The following is a 20,695-nucleotide window of genomic DNA, read 5'->3' as shown; positions in this document are numbered from 1 at the left end:
AAACTCACACAAAGACACATCTACATTTTCTGGATGTGCTGTTTTGCTACAAGCATGGGGTTGGTCAAGACTACCGTCCCTAGCACCCGTCAACAACAACCCTTTCACATTTTCATATGCACAAAAGTAAGTTGTTTAAATTGTTATATCTTTACTTACTTCTTTAAAGATTATTATCTCTAACTAATATTTTTTTGACTTTTTGGTGTAGATGGTCTGCACGTGGTATGAGTTACAACAGATGTCCAAGACACTGTATTACTCAGTATCGCAATCTGTTGGATCACCTTCGACCGACAGACGTAAGGATAATAACTTAATTATTTCATTATATTTTGTTAACTTCTTCTACCTAGATTATAATCTTATCTTCTTTCACATTTTAGTTCATTTGGCCTCCATACCTTAATTTGGATCATGACCATGAGGTCAACGCTGAAGACGCGGCCGTATGGACTGCATGCACACCGATAATACGGTTCACAACTGTGGAGATGCACAATAGTGATCGTGTGAAGTTGTAGTTCGGTATGCCCCAAAACATCCCAGATCCCCCATCTAGCCTAGGAGAATGGCATCTGCGTAAAGTTAACGACCAATAGAACTTCAATCCATGGCAAAGCTTCGCAAGATCGGAGTGTCGCAAATGGAAGCACCGCCATGACCATGTCTTAACTGACGCAGTCATGCCAACTGAAGAAAAACTAAGTCGTACTTATATGGCTTGGTATAGATCGGTTGGTTTTCAGTTCATCGCCGAGGATATGTACTTGTACGACCCATGCCAGATGATTTACACACCTGACACCTCAATATCAAACCCCCAACAACAGTGTCAGACCGGATACACACAACTCCTGTCTGTCAAACGTTCTGTTCAACCAACACACAAACATACAACCAAAATATACCATACACCCAACCCCAATACCAAGAGCATACCCCATACCACCACCAACAAATTGACCATCAACCTGATACCCAACATCGCTTTGCACCCACCCCATCACCCTACCAAAGTCGCCTTAGCCAGAACACCCAACGATCATTCAACACTAACCACCCCTCCTCCTACCATAACCAAGAAGCCCAAACCTCACAAAACAAAAACATCCAACAATCCTATCTCTACCAAACACCCCAACAACCTTTCCAACCTTTCCTCGACGCATCGTTCACACCCATGTCTCCCTTCAACCGTCCCGGTCGCCCATTAATGAGTCAACCACAACTCAACTTCTCTGGCATGGGTCATGAGCTCAACTACGGCGGTACACCATCGATGCATACTAAAGACTATATCGACTTGTCTGACTACCTCAACAGGCCTTCTCCTGTAGTTGGTAGTGACACTCCTGGGCCCTCAGATGCTCAAACACTGGTACTGAATCATCAACGTGGGTTAAGGCCACGGGTTATGGTAGCTAGAGGATGTGACACCGGAGGTCGGTTAGGTGATCCCGGTCATCACCATTAGAGTTTTTTTGTGTCAACGACAAATTTTATTAATATCAATTGATCCTATTTCAAATTTATCTATCACGTATACCATTTACCAAAAAAATTGCATTTTACACTGAGGTGCCAATCCAATTGACGCCTCCTATCAACTTATACACATAGGCGCCAATCCAATCGGCTAGGGCACCTGTCCTAGCCAATCCAATTGACGTTTCCATTCAAGTATTTAAGAGGAGTCGCCAATTAAATTGACGTCTCCTCCTAAAAGTGGAGTAGTTTGAGATTTTTTTTGAAACTAGAATTATTTTGGGAATTTTCTTGAAAAAATGGATTATTTTTGTAAAATATTCAGTTAGGTGCTGATCACAAAAAGATATATTTTCATAATGAAAGTGTCATAATGAAAATGTCTTGTTTCTTTTTCATTATTATTAGTGGATTATATCACAGTATCCTATTTGAAGATAACATCGTTTTTTCTTCTTCTTATGTAACCAAAAAAATAATTCACTTACTCTATTTTGGATGTAATTGAATATTTTTGAAGTGTGAGTAGAAAAAGATTATAAGTGAAATAAACCTTTAATAAATTGCTTAAAAATTCTAAGAAAACTAAAATAAATAAATAAATAAATAAATGTATAATTGATGGGATATGTGTGTTTTATCCGAATGATGTTCTATTTTTCCCTCGCTGGTTGGGTTCTGCTTGTGAAATGCAGCAAGCAAATGAGATGAGTGGAATATAGATGCCGTTTTCACCTCAAATTCTCATCAATCCAATGGAAACCACTCTCGCTTTCTTCATGCATGCCTCTTCTTACAGGGTATCAATCTGCTTTTATTCAAACCACGCTCTTCCATTCTATCTATCTATAATACTATTCAAATTTGAGTTCGTTTCTCTGTCTTTGATTACTTTGCACTTTTTCTCATAATGGGTCACTTTTATTTATGGTGCAAAAATGCCGAGTGAATTTAACCTTATTGCAGATTAAGTGTTCGATAAATTGTCAAACAGAATTTTTTTTTTGGGATTATGTTTCTTGATAGTTGAAGTCATGCTTTATATTTGATGGTTTGCTGTATTGTTTCTATCCAACTTATATTAACCTGGAATTAGATAATACTGTGCTACTTTTTGTTGATACATGCTTTTTAATATTTTCAGGTGCTTTCACGAAATGCTTATTCATACTCTAGGAAAACTAATTCTACTGGCTTGTTTTGTTCCCGGGGAATCTCATCGGCTAAAGTAGTATATTTGTCAAAGATTTCAAACTATTGTACTCATTCAAGGGATGATATATGTTCTTCAAAGCGAAGATCACGGGGGCCTGTTATGGCAGGAAAGAAGGCCGCAGAAGGTAATATATTTGCTATTTCACATATATTTTCAGTTTTTTTAAGTATGTTATTGTTTGTTATTGTGTTAATTAAAGAGTGTAAGCACACATTTCCAATGTTAGCTGCATAACCTACCTTAACTTTAGGAACCAAGCAAGATGATGGTAAATACAAGCACACAGTTGATCTTCCTAAGACAGCATTTGGTATGAGAGCAAATTCTTTGGTTAGGGAGCCTGAAATTCAGAAAATATGGGAGGATAATCAAGTATTTAAAAGAGTTGCTGACAAAAATAACGGAGTGAGTTCTGGACTTCCCCATAGTTTCCCCTTGTTATTTTTAGGACCTAACTAATATGCTCCAATAACTTGATCAGGGAAATTTCATTCTTCATGATGGTCCTCCATATGCCAATGGGGATCTTCACATTGGCCACGCTCTAAATAAAATTTTGAAGGATATTATAAATCGTTATAAGGTATCTTTTCCTTCCTTTCAACCCAGACTTTCATTTTATTGCTATCACATTTGATACAACGCATATTTTTGTTTTAAGTATGTTAGCATTTGGCACATGTATACTCTATTGGTATGTTTTTTTATGCCACGGACACCTCTGAACAAAGACATGTCTGATGTTCGACATGTGTCAATGTTCGACACCGACACATGTGATTATGTTTAATTTGTTCATTTCTTCAAATTATTACTAGTGTCGGTGTTGGTGTCGTGTCTGTGTCAATGCTTCATAAGGACTAATATTTTGCTGGTAATTTTTTTGTGTGCAGCTCCTTCAGAATTATAAAGTTCATTTTGTGCCTGGATGGGATTGTCATGGCCTACCAATTGAATTAAAAGGCAAGAGTTGTTTTTCGTAGTAGGGTTGTGATAATGTCTGGATCTAATTTGTGGTTGTGTTTAATAGCAGTATTGCACTCAAATTTACTTGACATGTCCGGTATACCAATAGTTCTTGGTGTAATATTTATTAATAATTAAATAATTATTTTTAATGGGACATAAATGTTGATAATTATAGGGGCTTATGAAGCAAACCCTTTTACATGTTTTGGTTTTTAATTTTTTATAGGAAGTTTAATTTTTTGCCGAGTCAATATATATATATATATATATATATATATATATATATATATATATATATATATATATATATATATATTCTCAAGTTATTATTAGACATTAGCAATTCAAAACTTTTGATAGACTCTTTTTTATCTGTAACCTCTTATAAGTCCAATCTTTTGAATTGTTTAGCAATAAATTCTTGTCTGCGTATTATCTCTTAGGCAGGGGTTGGTGTTGGTATGATACCTACGTATCAAGGTTAAATTAGTGTGTATTGAGCTAGTGAGCTTCGTGTGATGATGTTAAAGAGAAGTAGTTGTGTAACTTGTACTGGAGTGGGGTGCCTTTTATTTGTTTATTTGGAAAATCAACGTAGTAAAAAAAGTGATTTGACATGTAGTTAATTTATATAATTTGGCATAAATTAGTAGCCCTAGAAAGGTGCAGGGACGCGGGTTCGAACCCGTAACATCATAGTTGTATATGCTCCAAATGTTGATAGTTGTGTAGGGACATCAGGTGCAGGGGCACGAGTTCGAACCCGTAACGTCATAGTTGTATATGCTCCAAATGTTGATAGTTGTGTAGGGACATCAGGTGCAGGGGCACGAGTTCGAACCCGTAACGTCATAGTTGTATATGCTCCAAATGTCAAGTCTTGAGCACGGGGTGTGTTGAGATCCTTGTTATTCCACCCTCATTAGCCCACACCTTAAATGCCCAGTTTTGAGCATGGTGTGTGTTTTGAGAGTCTTACATCGACTGGAGATATTGTTCTTATAAGGCTTGGGCACTGGGCAGCTCTCACCTTACAAACTGAGTAGGTCTAAAGCTCCAATTCAGTCATTGTTTAAGTATGTGGGATCCATCTTACAAAATGTTGGGGAGATAGAGGGAGATGCCAACTATAGGATTCAAGCAAGTTGAAGAGAGGCCTTCAAGTGTAAGTTTAACGGCCTTCCCTCAATGCACTATACTGCTATTCTAGTTTCAGGACTGGCCACTATACGTTATTGACAACAGTGGTTAGTTAGTCTAACACTTCCATATAGAGAGGGATTTATGTTGTGTTGAATAGACAAATGTTATAATGTCAAAAATTCAAACTTTTCAACTTGCCTTATGTTCTGCAGCTTCTGCTCCCTTTTCTTTCATTTGCTTAAACTACAACTTCACATGTATATTGCATTTCAGCTTGTATCTATTACATTCTTTGAGAAGTATGGTTGTTTGAATTATTTCAGTTTTGCAGTCACTGGATAAGGAGGCTAGAAACAATCTTACACCGTTGAAATTGAGAGCAAAGGCCGCAAAGTTTGCCAAAGACACTGTTAAAACTCAGATGTCATCTTTTAAGGTCCCTTCTTTGTTTGCACTTTTACTCTATGAATTATATGTATTATTGCATTATTTTCTGGACAATTATAGATCTTATAAAGTTTACAATTCCATTTCAATTGCTGGGATTTTGTTTCAACCTTATACATGTTTATTTTTATTTTTTTATTATTATTTTTTTGTTTAAATGTATCTTAAACATGTTAATAAATGTCTGCAGCGCTTTGGAGTATGGGCTGACTGGAATAATCCCTATCTTACACTAGATCCGGAATATGAAGCTGCCCAGGTAGCTGGTACAGCCTTTCTTGTTTACTCTTATGGTATATTAATCTGACACAGATTCAGCATCTGAATCTCCTATCATCATGTATTATACTCCCTCCGTCCCAAATTATAAGACGTTTTGGGTATTTCACACGAATTAAGAAATCTAATTAATTTTGTATGGGAAAGACAATTCATGTATGACTTTACGATAATACCCTTCATTAATTACACAGGAAAGAGAAATTAAAAGAGGTGAAGAAGGAATAGTAATAAATACTAGAGGGTATATTAGAAAAAAATTATTAATGTTGCATTGAAATTGTAAAGTGACTTATAATTTGGGACAATTTTTTTTTGCAAAGCGTCTTATAATTTGGAATGGAGGTAGTAGATATTAGTGTTTAGGGCTTTACTTTCACAATTTGGATTATTTTGCTTGGAGAACTCTTAAGGACCTCAAAATTCTGTCAACACCTAGTTAGATTATGCAGACTGCTTTAGTTTTGAAAATTTTCATTTGCACATGACTCCGATTCATACTATTTATTATATAGTCCTCATAACTTGCATCATATACTATTCTAGATTGAAGTATTTGGCCAGATGGCCTTGAAAGGTCATATCTACCGAGGGAGAAAACCTGTTCATTGGAGTCCCTCGTCACGGACAGCACTTGCTGAAGCTGAGTTGGAGGTAAATTGATTTATCATCATGTTGATCTGTTGTCTAATGTCTAGAGCTAGTGTACTGTTCAACACGGTGTTGTATAGTATGGGTGGAAGACACACGGCTCTTGCTTTGCCTTATTGGCCACTTAAAGCATGCACAGACAAGTTTTTTGTAATCTGTATGTGAATGCTTACAATTTTTTCTTGTGTTACAATAAATGAAAAATATTTTATAATATTGTATCTTGTAATATATGATAATTTAAATAACATCTCAAAATTGGTTTCTATATTTCATTATATATCACAAATTTGTTTTCTTATTTAGTTAGGATTAAGAGCTTAGTATTATTATAAGTAAGGTCAATGCCTTGTTGTTTGTAAAAATATATAATATATAATTATATCATTATGAGTATTAATTTTCCTCTCTCAATACCTAAAAGATTAACTTTAAATATTTCTAAAACCTGATTTGGTGGATGTTTGAGTATCTATTTACTACCTTATCGGTTTCTATGTAGTACCCTGAAGGGCATGTTTCAACAAGCATATATGCCATTTTCAGACTTGCAAGTGCTCCTTTAATGCGGACTGACCTACTACAAGAGTTTCCAAATTTGTGTTTGGCCATTTGGACTACTACTCCATGGACAATTCCTGCCAATGCAGGTAGGTTTTTCTTTTGTTGCATTTTCCATGTTGGCTTATGAGTTAAAGCTATCTGGTTGCCTTTGATAGTCATAATGGTCTCAATATCTGTTTCCTCTAGTTGTACTTCCATGAATTTCTCTGTGATAAACAGAGATGTCTTGAGTTCTGTATTTATGGGTCTTTATTCATGTCAAAAGGAGCATTGCATATTGAGGTTCAGCTTTCTGCTTAATTTGCTTTAGTTAGCACATATTGTTTTGCACTACTAGTTTTATTTGTATCTGTGAGGGACCTAGATGCCCCCAATACACATTCCTCTAAAATCTCCCCCACTCGGGCCGCCAAGATTTCAAATCTGACCACATAATCTTCAACAGAGTCTTCTTACTTTAGGGTAGCTAACCTTTCCTGTATATTGATGCATATCACTCCCCAGATCTTTGAATCAAGGCAATGGAAAAATATTTCTCAGGGTTGATTATTGGTTCTTTTGGCAAAAAAAACAAAATCATATCACCATCATATCTTCAATGGTAATAAACACTATTATCAAATCAATATTCAAATCATAAATTAGAAGATCTATTTTTTGAATCATGAATCAAATCTTATTATGAATAGTAAGACACATTGCCAATAAAATTATGTCTTTTTAAAGTAAAAACAAGTGACATAACAAAATTATAAGCTGATATTACATAAATCAAATGATAAGAAAAGTGGTTGGTTATACAAAGTTGACAAAAAAAGTGGTTGGTTACACTAAGAAGTGGTTGGCTACACTAAGTTTAGGTAGTTGTTCATTAAAATGAATCTTGATTCATCATAGTGAATCGGGATTCGCCGTAATTAATCATGATTGAAGACGAAATTCATATCCAAAATATATACACACTAGAGATTGATATCCTTTGGGTTCAGTTTAGCATCGAAACAAGATAAGACTCACATCACATGTATCACAAGATACTGATAACCATGGTAACAAACACCTAGTAAAAAATTTTTGAGGCACGAATGTCTTGTACTTCTGAGCACTTTTCCACCGTAGCAATCCACCCAATATGGTCCGCCCCCTCAAAAACCAGTAATTCCACTTTCCGGGGAAAACTATATCCCCTTAGTCTCTTTTTAAGGCTCACCTTCCTTGCATTCGATCTTCCTCTTTTTACAAGAAGAACTAGGGTTTCATATGTGTGTTTTCCTTTTCATTTCCAGTCTCATTGGTCATCACCTGACCACCTGATACCTTGCCACTTCATCTACTTGGCAGTCAATTGTTTGATGTCTTTGGTTTTAGCCATATTGTCGCATAGTTTAGCGATTTGTGCCACATCCTCCATCATTGTCACATTACCCTTTATTAGACCAAATTATGTTCCCGTTAGACTCTTTTGAAGGCTTGCTTTCCTTGCACCCGTTCTTCACTTTTGACTCTTCTGAAGGCTCGCTTTCCTTGCATTTGTTCTTCCCCTTTTGACAGGAAGAACTAGTGTTTCATTTGTTTGTTTTCCTCTTTGCTTCCTGTCTCATCAGTCTTCACCTGACAACCTGATGCCCTGCCACTTCATCTGCTTGGCAATTAGTTGTTTGATTTGATGTCTTCAGTTATTGCCACATTGTCGTAGTGGTCAAAAAGTTGTGCTGTCTGCCCCATCACCATCATTTTGAGAATTTCGACTGAGATCTCCAAATCTTCCATATGCCTCTCCATCCTTTGATTACCCTACATCAGGTTACAAAACAATTCACACTCTCTGCTCCCCACTTCCTGTCTCATTTGTGTTTAAACCCTCTTACAAACTTCCATTCCCTTGCTCCCTATGCATCTTTCTATAATACACGTTTAATAACGGGCCTTGGGCTTCTTGGTCCCTAAGAGTATCCCTACACTTATGTCATGTGAAGACATACTTCATTATTCTTTACAGTTAAAGTAGTCTTAAGGCAAGTTGATACGCCTTTTCTACTAGAAACACTGTTCCTTATTTTAGCCCCAAGTATCTGTGAAAAACAAAATTTGAAAAGAAAAAAAAGATCAATTCTGTTTGTGTGCACATTTTTTCTCTTCAAAAATATCATATTTGCATTTTGGATTACAGTATTATAGCTGGCACACATTGTATTAGTCAATATATACTTCATTATTCTTTACAGTTAAAGTAGTCTTAAGGCAAATTAGTACGCCTTTTCTACTAGAAACACTGTTCCTTATTTTGGACCCTAGTATATGTGAAAAACAAATTTGAAAAGAAAAAAAAGAGATCGATACAGTTTGTGTGCACCTTTTTTCTCTTCAAAAATATCATATTTGCATTTTGGATTACAGTATTATAACTGGCACACATTGTATCAGTCAATAGTCAATTTCTTTAGTCATTTAAATTTTTAAATTTATTCATGGCACTCTTTCTATTCTTTATCTCTTCTTTCTACTGTTTTGTGCTCAGCTGTTGCAGTAAATCCCAAGCTTGAATATGTTGTTGTTGAAGTAGAATCGCCAAATGAACAAGCCTCCTCATCTGGTGAAACTAGAAAGAAAAGGCTTGGAACTGTTTTGAAGGATGAGAATAAGCTATTTCTTATTGTAGCTTCAGAACTTGTGCCAACTTTAGAAGCAAAATGGGACGTGAAGCTTGTCGTTAAAAGAAAACTGTTGGGCTCTAATTTGGAAAACTACAGGTTATTGGCTGGACTAAAATGAACAATTGTTTTCTCCTTTTGATTTTGCCACAGCTATTTGTTTCAGTACATTTATGTGTTTAAATCTTATTGTTGTTATCTATGGTAAATGAGAAACTTTTCCCTAAGGATATGATTACGTATTATGGTTTCAGATACATCCATCCAGTAGATAATAGGGAATGTCCAGTCGTAGTTGGGGGAGATTATATTACAACAGAAACAGGAACAGGACTTGTCCATACAGCTCCTGGACATGGTCATGAAGATTATGTGACTGGTCAGAAGTATGGGCTACCCATGCTATCTCCAGTTGATGATAATGGAATATTCACTGAAGAAGCTGGGCAATTTAGTGGGCTTGATGTTCTTGGCGAAGGTAACATTGCTGTTGTGAAATATTTGGATGAGAATTTGTCACTCATCATGGAAGAATCATACCGTAAGTTCTTTCTGTCTCTTATCATGCAATTCTCTTAATGGTCAACCTATATTTATTGAATGATCATCATGGGTCTCCTCTTTTTTCTGATTTAGAACACAAGTATCCATACGATTGGCGGACGAAAAAACCAACAATATTTAGAGCAACAGAGCAATGGTTTGCATCGGTTGAGGGATTTCGCGAAGCTGCTATGGATGCTATTGGCCGTGTAAAATGGGTTCCACCTCAGGTATTGCATTTAAAGTTTCCTTGCCAAATTACTTTGTTCATTTGTGAATTTTGTTCGCTTAGAGATGTGCCACTCATCATTTTTTGTGCTACCTTTTCCTGATATATGTGAATTGCTTAGGGAGAAAACAGAATCTCAGCAATGACCTCCAGTCGCTCTGATTGGTGTATATCACGACAAAGGACCTGGGGTGTGCCAATTCCAGTTTTTTATCATGTGCGGTCTAGAGAACCTCTTATGAACGAAGAAACAATTAATCATATAAATTGTAAGTGAAAAAATAACAACTTCATTTTCTTTTATTTTTCTTAGTGATCAAGTTATGATTTTGTACTACCTCAATATCTTGTGTTTGGTAGAATTACTTTTTCACTGTTTGTAAATATTAAACAAGTATTATTATCCCTATTTGAGACTGAGTACATGTAATGGTAAATATCCAAATTTGTTTTGTTGCTTATGCTCTTTTAAAGCACATTGGTCCTATGAAATCAATACATCCTAATATTGATCTGTTGCTTTTCTTTCTGAGTCTGTCAGCTATTATAGCCCAAAAGGGTGGTGATGCATGGTGGTACATGACAGTAGAAGAACTCCTCCCAGCTAAATATCGTGATAAAGCAGCAGAGTATGAAAAGGGGACTGACACGATGGATGTGTGGTTTGATTCAGGTACAAATACGATAATATACCTGAGCTAATCCTGCTGGCTTATAGTTATACATAATTTTAGTTCATTGCTTACTTTCTTTGAATTTGGTGTTTCTTGGCTGGTTATTTTTACTCCAGGTTCTTCCTGGGCTGCCGTCTTGGGAAAAAGGGAGTCCCTTGATTTTCCTGCAGACTTGTATCTTGAAGGAACAGATCAGCATCGGGGGTGGTTTCAGAGTTCATTGCTAACTAGTATAGCCACAACAGGTAATGAATTTACAATCAAAACAGATGTCCTCGGTTCCTCAAGTAAGCAAGGAAAATAATTATTTATTTATATTTATACTTGTAAGAACCAAAGAATCAAATCCTACTATTTATTACTTGGATTAAAATTAGCAAATCATGTCAATTACTATTATAAATAAAAGTGAGTGTAGTCTGATTTAGACACAGAATCACAAAATTCAACATGCTATCAGAGCAGGTTCTTCTCATGTAACTAGTGGGGTTTATTGCAGCAGATGCCGGCGGCAAGTTGTCACCACCCAAAAAAAGTTTTCTGTCAAGTTTGCATACTTTTCTGGCGCTTCTGCATCTCTTTTCTGTGAGCTTCATGTATACTGATAGAAACAATAATAATAATTTACCGTTACCAGGACAATTAATTCATCATGCCTCTAGTGGTCCCAGAGTTTGGAAAGTATATTCTAGAAGGGGTAAAACGGGGATTTGAGGCTGAGTTAGTTAGCAATCATGAGGTGGCATGAAAGAGGGGAGCAGGGCGTTTACGGAATATAAGGAACAGTCAGTGGAGAGAATAATTATCTCTGGATTTGGCAGTTAGATCTAGAGAGAATGAAGAGGATACTCTAAGATCCTATAGGAGCGTAGCTCTTGGCCCATGCTGGGATTGATAATTTCTATTCTCTGTACTATTTCCATTTACCATCAATAAAGCTTCCTCCTCTTTCTCATAACCTTTTTACTGTTATATTGCTTATTGTTCTGTTAGTTCATAACAAACTGGTCCAACCTACCGGATTATCACTCCCAGAACCAGTGAATGCCCCCGAAGAAGGTTAAGATGGATGCGAAGGTAGCGGCGTTAGAAGGAGAGATGTCGGAGGTGAAGTCGACATTGATAGACGTTCAGAATGCGGTGAAGACTAGCCATGAGAGTCTCATGGCCATGTTTGAACGGTGTCTAGGGAAGACGATACTGGAAGAAGAAGGCAGTGAGAATGGGAAGGGGAGATCCTCCGGATCTGGGTTTCACAACCTCAGTCGTGATGCATTGACAGAGTTTCGTCAATCCGTCAAAAAAGTAGAGCTACCGTCCTTCACCGGCGAAGATCCCGCTGGGTGGATTTCACGCGCTGAAGTGTATTTCCGTGTTCAGGGGACGCTACCGGAGTTGAAAGTGAGTCTAGCTCAGTTATGTATGGAGGGAGCTACGATTCATTTCTTCAATTCTCTGGCCGGAGAAGATGAAGATTTGTCGTGGGAGAAGTTGAAGGAATCACTGTTGGCCAGATATGGTGATCACGGTGACGGTGACGTATATGAGCAATTAACAGGGCTTAAACAGAGTGGGACGGTGGAAGAATATATCACCGAAGTTGAATATCTCATGGCTCAGATTCCGAAATTGACTGACAAGCAATTTTTGGGGTATTTTCTTCATGGGTTGAAGGCGGAGATTAGAGGACGAGTTCGCAGCTTCGTAGCCATGGGGGAAATGAGTCGCGCGAGGTTGTTACAGGTGACGCGTGCGGTAGAGAAGGAGATCTATGGAGAAAATGGATTGTCCAGTAATAGAGGGCCCAAATTTGGAAGCGGGTCACACCGACCCGGAACTCATGGAGCGGGTCGAGGAAATTTAGATTGGGTTTTAGTGAAGAATAGAGAAGGTGGAGTGAATGGGGGTTCTAAAAGCAATCCTATTGGGCTTAGAGATGAAAGAGCGGCCCATGGAGATAAGAGAAGGAATGGGCCTCGTGATCGTGGGTTTCAACACTTATCCTATCAGGAATTGATGGATAGAAAACAGAAGGGACTTTGCTTCAAATGTAAGGGGCCGTTCTCTCCTACACATCAATGCCCCGATAAACACCTTCGGATCCTTCTTGTTGACGACAGTGATACGGAGGAGCTAGAAGGCCAAGTTCTGGCGATCGAAGTGAATGAGGCGGAAGACGATGAGATGGGAGAGATGAGTCTGATGCATTTGGATCAGATGGCTAATCATACTCCCCAAATTATACGTTTCCAAGGTGAGGTCAAAGGAGTTCCGGTGCTTGTGTTGGTAGACAGCGGGGCGACGCATAGCTTCATTTCTCAGAAGTTGGTAAGCAAGATGGATTGGCCCATGGAGAAGACTTCACAAATGCGAATCAAGTTGGGTGATGGGTTCCAAACCATGACTCAAGGAGTTTGCAGAGGGGTGGAATTGAAGATTGGAGGATTCAGAATTCAAGCAGATATGCATCTGTTTGAGTTAGGGGGAATTGATGTTGTGTTGGGAATAGAGTGGCTGAACACGCTTGGAGATATGATTATGAATTGGAAGAAACAACCCATGAGTTTTTGGAGTAATAAAGAGTGGGTGACATTACAGCGCTTAGGGAGCACCAAAGAATCCATGGTGGCTCTGCAGAGTATTTTGGAGAAGCCTAAGCGAGGGAGAGAGAGGAAGTTATGGAGTATAGAGAAAGAGGAAAGTGCAGCACAAGAGGGCCATTTGTCTCAACTACAGAAGGAAAGGTTGGATCAGTTATTACACAATTTTTTTTCGGTGTTCGAAGAGCCTAAGGGGCTACCTCCAATCAGAGACAAGGAACATGCCATTAAGCTAGTTGAAGGAACAAGTCCGGTGAATGTAAGGCCCTATAGATATCCTCATCATCACAAAGATGAGATTGAGAAACAAATCAAAGAGATGCTGGCTACAGGAATAATCAGGAACAGCACAAGCTCTTTCTCTAGTCCGGTAATATTGGTGAAGAAGAAGGACAGTTCGTGGCGAATGTGCATAGATTGCAGAGCCCTAAACAAAGTAACCATCCCTGACAAATTCCCAATACCTGTTATAGAAGAGTTGTTAGACGAGCTGCATGGTGCTAGATTCTTTTCTAAATTAGATTTAAAATCGGGTTATCATCAAGTAAGGGTCAAAGAAGACGATGTATACAAGACAGCCTTTCGTACTCATGAGGGACACTATGAATTCCTCGTAATGCCATTTGGCCTTATGAATGCACCCTCCACATTCCAAAGCCTCATGAATGAAGTGTTTAAACCCATGCTTAGAAAATACGTGTTGGTCTTCTTCGATGATATCTTAGTATACAGTGCTGATTGGGAGTCCCATTTGCAACATTTACAAACTGTGTTGCAAGTTTTAGAGGACAATGGATTAGTAGCCAACAAGAAAAAGTGCCTGTTTGCTCAGAAATCCATTGAATATTTGGGGCATGTCATATCCCAAGAGGGAGTAGCTGTGGATCCTAATAAGGTAGTCAGTGTGACCCAATGGCCTACACCTAAGAATGTGAAGGGAGTGAGAGGTTTCTTAGGGCTGACTGGATACTACAGAAAATTTATCAAACAATATGGCAGGATAGCTAAACCGTTAACGGAGTTAACAAAAAAAGAAGGGTTTAAGTGGGGAGATGAATCTCAAAGAGCTTTTGAAGAATTGAAAGTGAAACTCACTATGGCACCTGTCCTGGCTCTACCTGATTTTAGTAAGCCATTTGTAATTGAGTGTGATGCCTCTGGTAGTGGTATAGGGGCAATTCTATTGCAAGACAAACGACCGATAGCTTACTTTAGTAAGGCGTTGGGAGTACGAAATCTGTCCAAGTCTGCATATGAGAAAGAGCTTATGGCATTGGGCTTGGCGATACAACATTGGAGACCCTATCTCATTGGCAGGAAATTTATTGTTTCCACTGACCAAAAAAGCTTGAAGCAACTATTGCAACAGAGAATATCCACTGCCGAGCAGCAAAACTGGGCTGCAAAACTACTTGGTTATGACTTTGAGGTTGTTTATAAGCAAGGCAAACTGAATAGAGGAGCAGATGCTTTGTCCAGAATGCACGAAGGAATGGAGTTGAGGAGTATTACCTCTTTTCTGCAGTGGGATCAGACACAATTAATGAAGGAGGAGGTGCAGAATGATGAGGAATTACAGAAAATAATAGCTGAAATATCACACGATCCAATTTCCAGACCTGGATATGTCTACAAACAGGGAGTTTTAATGTATGATGGGAGACTAGTCCTTTCAAGACATTCGGCCATGATTCCTACACTATTGAAAGAGTTCCATAGTACTCCACAAGGAGGGCACTCGGGTTTCTACAAGACATATAGGAGGCTGGCGGCAAATGTATACTGGGTGGGAATGAAGGGAGTAGTGCAGGAATTTGGAAGAAGTTGTGATGTTTGTCAAAGGCAAAAATATTTAGCGTCTTCACCAGGGGGCTTGCTGCAGCCCCTGCCTATACCTGAACGCATTTGGGAAGACATTTCTATGGATTTCATCACCGGCTTGCCGAAATCCAAGGGGTATGAAGCCATCTTTGTAGTAGTGGACAGGTTGTCTAAATATTGTCACTTCATCCCTCTTAAACATCCATATACTGCTAGAAGTTTGGCTGAGATTTTTAGTAAGGAAGTAGTCAAGTTGCATGGGATACCCATGTCTATAGTGAGTGATAGAGATCCCATTTTCATGAGTAATTTTTGGAGAGAATTGTTTAAGGCCCAGGGAACTCAACTCAAGATGAGCTCGTCCTACCACCCGGAGTCCGATGGCCAAACAGAGGTAGTTAACCGGTGTTTAGAGACGTACCTTAGATGCTTCATCTCTGATCAGCCCAAGACTTGGATGTTATGGCTACACTGGGCTGAATACTGGTTCAATACGTCATTTCACACTACTACGGAGTACACCCCTTTTGAACTAGTCTATGGTAGACCTCCTCCTGTGATGAGTAGATGGGTTCAAGGGGAGACAAGGGTTGAGGCAGTACAGAGAGATTTAGTAGAAAGGGATGAGGCAATCAGACAGTTGAGAAGCCATTTGCTCAGAGCACAAGATAGAATGAAGGCTCAGGCTGATAAGAAGAGAAGTGATAGGAGTTTTGAAGTAGGAGAATGGGTCTTTGTAAAGTTGAGAGCACATAGGCAAAATTCTGTGGTTACCAGAATTAATGCTAAACTTGCTGCTAGATACTATGGACCTTACCCTATTACGGAGAGAATCGGAGCTGTCGCCTACAAATTGAGATTACCAACAAGTTCCCGAGTTCATCCCGTGTTTCATGTATCATTATTAAAAAAAGCTGTGGGCCAATACCATGAGAATGAAGAGCTGCCAGACCTTATGGCGAACGAGCAGGAAGAGGAGTTTGAACCTGAAACTGTGCTGGCTGTGAAGAGGGTACAGAAGCAGGGAGAAGAGGTGAAACAACTACTTATCCATTGGAAGGGGAAGACCGTAGAGGAAGCTACTTGGGAGGACTATATCATGCTCGAAAGTCAATTTCCTCAATTCAACCTTGAGGACAAGGTTGCAGCTGAAGAGGGGAGTATTGATAGAAACAATAATAATAATTTACCGTTACCAGGACAATTAATTCATCATGCCTCTAGTGGTCCCAGAGTTTGGAAAGTATATTCTAGAAGGGGTAAAACGGGGATTTGAGGCTGAGTTAGTTAGCAATCATGAGGTGGCATGAAAGAGGGGAGCAGGGCGTTTACGGAATATAAGGAACAGTCAGTGGAGAGAATAATTATCTCTGGATTTGGCAGTTAGATCTAGAGAGAATGAAGAGGATACTCTAAGATCCTATAGGAGCGTAGCTCTTGGCCCATGCTGGGATTGATACTTTCTATTCTCTGTACTATTTCCATTTACCATCAATAAAGCTTCCTCCTCTTTCTCATAACCTTTTTTTTTACTGTTATATTGCTTATTGTTCTGTTAGTTCATAACATATACCATTGTAGAAGTTCATTTTCAAAAGTTCTCATTTTGTTGTAAATTGGTGCTTACACTACTTTTAAATTTGGGGTAAAATGCAATGGGGGTAACTGACTTGGGTGTGTGAGTTCAATTTTCTATTTAAACAATGATTAAAATTTAAAATATTTGTCTAGTGTTGTAAATTATGATACATTTCTTAGCTTCTTTTCTAACTTAATAAACCTTTTTATAAACATCAATCAAGAAAATTGTTAGAAACATAGATGTTTAGGAATAATCAGACAACTTAAATAATTTTTTATCATGATAAATATATATGTGGTATCTTAAATATGCTTATTTTTTTCTTTTAGTTATAATTTTTTTATTTACTTTTTTGTATTAAAAACTACAACAAAACATGTGCTTTTAGTCCTAATAAGGCCGTCTTTATGAATTAAATAATGTCATAATATTCTATCATACCGTATTTATAGGAAGACCATTTAATTCTATACCTCTTTTGATGGTTTATCTTATAAATTTCTTTGGTCTCCAGTTTCCTCTAACTATTTTACTATCCTTTATCTAGTTTACCCTGCTTACCGGTACTTTTATGATTCTTCTCAGCGCATGTTCAAACTACCATTTTTACAATTGGAGCTATCCCAACTACCCCTCTAATGACTTCATTCCTATTCCTAATCCTCTCTAATAACTTTCTAAAGACGTTTTGGGCGAGACTGTCTTCAAATTTTTTCATTTTTGTCTCTACTACAGGAAAGGCTCCATATTCTTCTGTGTTAACTCATGGATTTGTATTGGATGAGAAGGGCTTAAAGATGAGCAAGTCTATGGGAAATGTTGTGGATCCACGTAGTGTGATTGAAGGAGGAAAAAATCAGAAGGCAAGTTACATGAATGTATAGTATAAATTATAAAATACTAGTTTTGGAGCTGTATCAAACCCTATAATTTCATTTTATCAAAATTGCGTTGCTCTCAGGAAGCACCTGCATATGGAGCAGATGTCCTACGGCTTTGGGTTTCTAGTGTAGATTATACCGGTGATGTGATGATTGGTCCTCAGATTCTTCGTCAAATATCTGAAATCTACCGGAAGTTACGGGGAACTTTAAGATACCTCTTGGCAAATCTTCATGACTGGGAAGTAAGTCCAAGTCCTGTGGCTGAATTAAATCCTTTTTCTTTTGCCTGCCTATTTTAAAATATTGCTGATTGTATCTTTGCCTCTCAGCACATATATTTTTCCTGTTTGTCTTACTATGTAACTGCTTTGTTGACAGACAGATTTTACTGTAAAGTACGACGAGCTTCCGAGGATTGATAGGCATGCGCTATTTCAGCTTGAGAATGTTGTAAAAAGCATTCAAGGGAATTATGAAAATTACCAGTTTTTCAAAATATTTCAGGTAAGTTGTTTTAGATCCTCGAGAAACATTCTATATATACAAAATATGTTTATGTGCTAATGCTTAATGCATGCATGGATGTGAATGTGCATGTCAGGTTTTCATGAATCTATCTTGCTTAGTTAGGAGGCACAAATGTGCATCTGTTTGATTGTAATTATTTTAGCAGAATTGAAATTTACCTTTGGGCAGAAAAGGAGTTATCTATGGCTTAGGATTCATCCCACAAGTTTTTATCTTATGACAATTTGAATTTTGCTCTTTCAGCATGACTTGGCTGAATTTTTCGTTTCTGATTGTTTAATTTACCTATTATTTCATCGTGTTTTCTCTCTCATTCTCAGGTTTTACAGAGGTTTGTCATTGTCGACCTTTCAAATTTCTATTTTGATGTTGCCAAAGATCGACTATATGTTGGGTACGTTTCTCCCTGTTGTATCACTTATACCCACCACAGTTCATTTGCAAATACAATTATGGACAAATATTTAGGTTTCGATATGCACATCTTGGCTTTTCTATGGCAAGACAGGATATTAATATTGGTTGCTTTACATTTTATTGTGTTTCTGTTTTGTCTAAAAATATTATGTCTTTATGCCGATTTTCAGTGGATCAACAAGTTATACTAGGAGAAGCTGCCAAACAGTTCTTGCAGCTCATCTCCTTTCTATTGTGAGAGTAATAGCACCAATATTGCCCCATTTAGCTGAGGATGTGTGGCAGAATCTTCCATTTCAGTATACAACTGAATATGGTTCCTTTGCTGAATATGTATTTGAATCAAGATGGCCAACTTTGAATGAAAGATGGCTTACTCTTCCTGTTGAAGAAATTGAATTCTGGGAAAAGATTCTTGAGGTATACTCTCATTCATGAAAGAGTTATAAGCACAACTTTTCCAACCAAGAGTCTTAAGCAACCTACTTTCTTTGTTTCTTAGCAGATAGTAGCCGAAATGTAGCATCAATTTTTCATGGAACATATAAAAATGATTAAATAAACAAATTGCTACTTAATCACTTAAAAGAGTGATCAAAATATGAAATGCAATAATCTGTTTCAAAGTCAGTGTATCTTTGTTTTACACTCACACTGAATGAAAATCAATCTCTTAAACGGTCTCCTAATGTATTCTTTCACAAATTATCTATAACTACAAGTTGATAATTAACGATATTAAATATTTATTCGATGTATATGTAACTAAATGTATAATATCTTTTGCCAGCTGAGAACAGAGGTGAATAAAGTGTTGGAGGTAGCTCGAACTGGCAAATTAATTGGTGCAAATTTAGATGCTAAGGTTCACATTCATACATCCGACGCAACCATGGCATCCAAGCTATCTGAACTATGTACAAGCGAAATTGATGCTGATACATTGAATCGGCTATTCATAACTTCTCAGGTTTGCCAAAAACTACAATACTTTTCAGTGACTAAAATCTAATGTAATTTGAAGATACAAATAATCATGTCATTATTGAAACTGTTTAACATGTTTTATTGCCAATACTCAGGCTGAGATTCTTCCTTCATTAGAAGATGAACTAGTTGCAACTATACCATATAGTGGTGAATGCCTAATTCAAGGGAACAGCAAAGTGTGGATTGGTATATCTCGTGCTAGTGGTTCTAAGTGCGAAAGATGTTGGCATTATTCACACCAAGTTGGTTCATTTTTGGACCACCCGACCCTTTGCAGCCGCTGCTATGATGTTGTTTCTGTTCAGATGCCCTCTGGTTCTGAAGTAGCTGCTATCAGTTAATATTTCAAGGCAAGAAACTTTGACTGAATTTCAATTTCATTTGTTTTCTAGTAAAAAAATATTTATTTTTTGAATTGAATTATAATAATTGTAAATGTAAAATTATTTATATCATCTACAATTTGTATGTTGCCTTGCATAACAAAAAATGCATATGCTGTCAAGTATACTTTTTTGTCCTGTTAGTGTAATAGTAATTGATTTCTTTAATCCGAATGCAAATCTAAGATATCAATAGTGAATTTATATAATTCTATGATGAAATAATTTTACATTTTTATTTAGATTTTAATTCGCAATGAAAGTAGTACAAATTTAATCAAATATTTACACAATGAATCTTCATATGTAATATAAATATAAATAAAAGCTACATGCTCATTTTGTAAATATTTAGAAATAAATGAGTATTAGTGATATGATCATTTCATTCATAAAATCATCTATATACAATAATAATGAATGAGAAAATGATAAGAAAATGTTCTCAAGTTTTGTTTAAAGGAGTTAAAAAAAGTTTGTATCAAGAAATTGAGTACTTGTTACATTGACAAGCACTTCCTTCGGTTTCATTTCATGTATAAGCAAATATTATACTTTAGGTTAATTGGTTAAGTGATGTATGTTGTATGAATAAGTCATTTATCTGATTTATACAGAAAACTATACCACTTATTC

General features: G+C 37.2%; 1 protein-coding gene across 2 annotated transcripts; it reads left to right on the top strand.

Annotated features, from left to right (window-relative positions):
• Positions 1–2,092: 2,092 nt before the first annotated feature.
• On the top strand, positions 2,093–20,233 carry LOC127138670 (isoleucine--tRNA ligase, chloroplastic/mitochondrial). Of its 2 annotated transcripts, none has more exons than XM_051065163.1 (22): positions 2,093–2,288; positions 2,633–2,828; positions 2,955–3,109; positions 3,186–3,287; positions 3,598–3,667; positions 5,140–5,252; positions 5,454–5,522; positions 6,089–6,196; positions 6,696–6,843; positions 9,276–9,507; positions 9,663–9,949; positions 10,045–10,181; positions 10,302–10,449; positions 10,722–10,853; positions 10,971–11,099; positions 17,593–17,720; positions 17,819–17,983; positions 18,120–18,245; positions 18,590–18,663; positions 18,857–19,106; positions 19,477–19,656; positions 19,769–20,233. In XM_051065163.1, exons 1-22 carry the CDS (start codon positions 2,211–2,213, stop codon positions 20,015–20,017), a joined length of 3,276 nt encoding a protein of 1,091 aa, XP_050921120.1. In that variant the 5' UTR covers positions 2,093–2,210; the 3' UTR covers positions 20,018–20,233. The 2 variants fall into 2 exon arrangements, with proteins under 2 accessions (XP_050921120.1, XP_050921129.1); XM_051065172.1 differs by having other exon boundaries at positions 17,593–17,724; positions 17,823–17,983.
• The last annotated feature ends 462 nt before the right edge of the window (positions 20,234–20,695 follow it).

The sequence above is a fragment of the Lathyrus oleraceus genome, chromosome 1, assembly GCF_024323335.1.
Source record: "Lathyrus oleraceus cultivar Zhongwan6 chromosome 1, CAAS_Psat_ZW6_1.0, whole genome shotgun sequence".
Taxonomy (NCBI): domain Eukaryota; kingdom Viridiplantae; phylum Streptophyta; class Magnoliopsida; order Fabales; family Fabaceae; genus Lathyrus; species Lathyrus oleraceus.
This window is presented reverse-complemented; position numbering and strand designations above follow the sequence as displayed.

What these genes read in the sequence shown, in the direction of transcription:
- LOC127138670 (XM_051065163.1), top strand. Translation starts at nt 2,211, where the DNA reads ATGCCGTTTTCACCTCAAATTCTCATCAATCCAATGGAAACCACTCTC. An exon ending in TTGCTGAAGCTGAGTTGGAG is followed by an intron (nt 6,197 to 6,695) that starts GTAAATTGATTT and finishes GTTTCTATGTAG; the next exon opens with TACCCTGAAGGGCATGTTTC. An exon ending in GGCTATTCATAACTTCTCAG is followed by an intron (nt 19,657 to 19,768) that starts GTTTGCCAAAAA and finishes GCCAATACTCAG; the next exon opens with GCTGAGATTCTTCCTTCATT.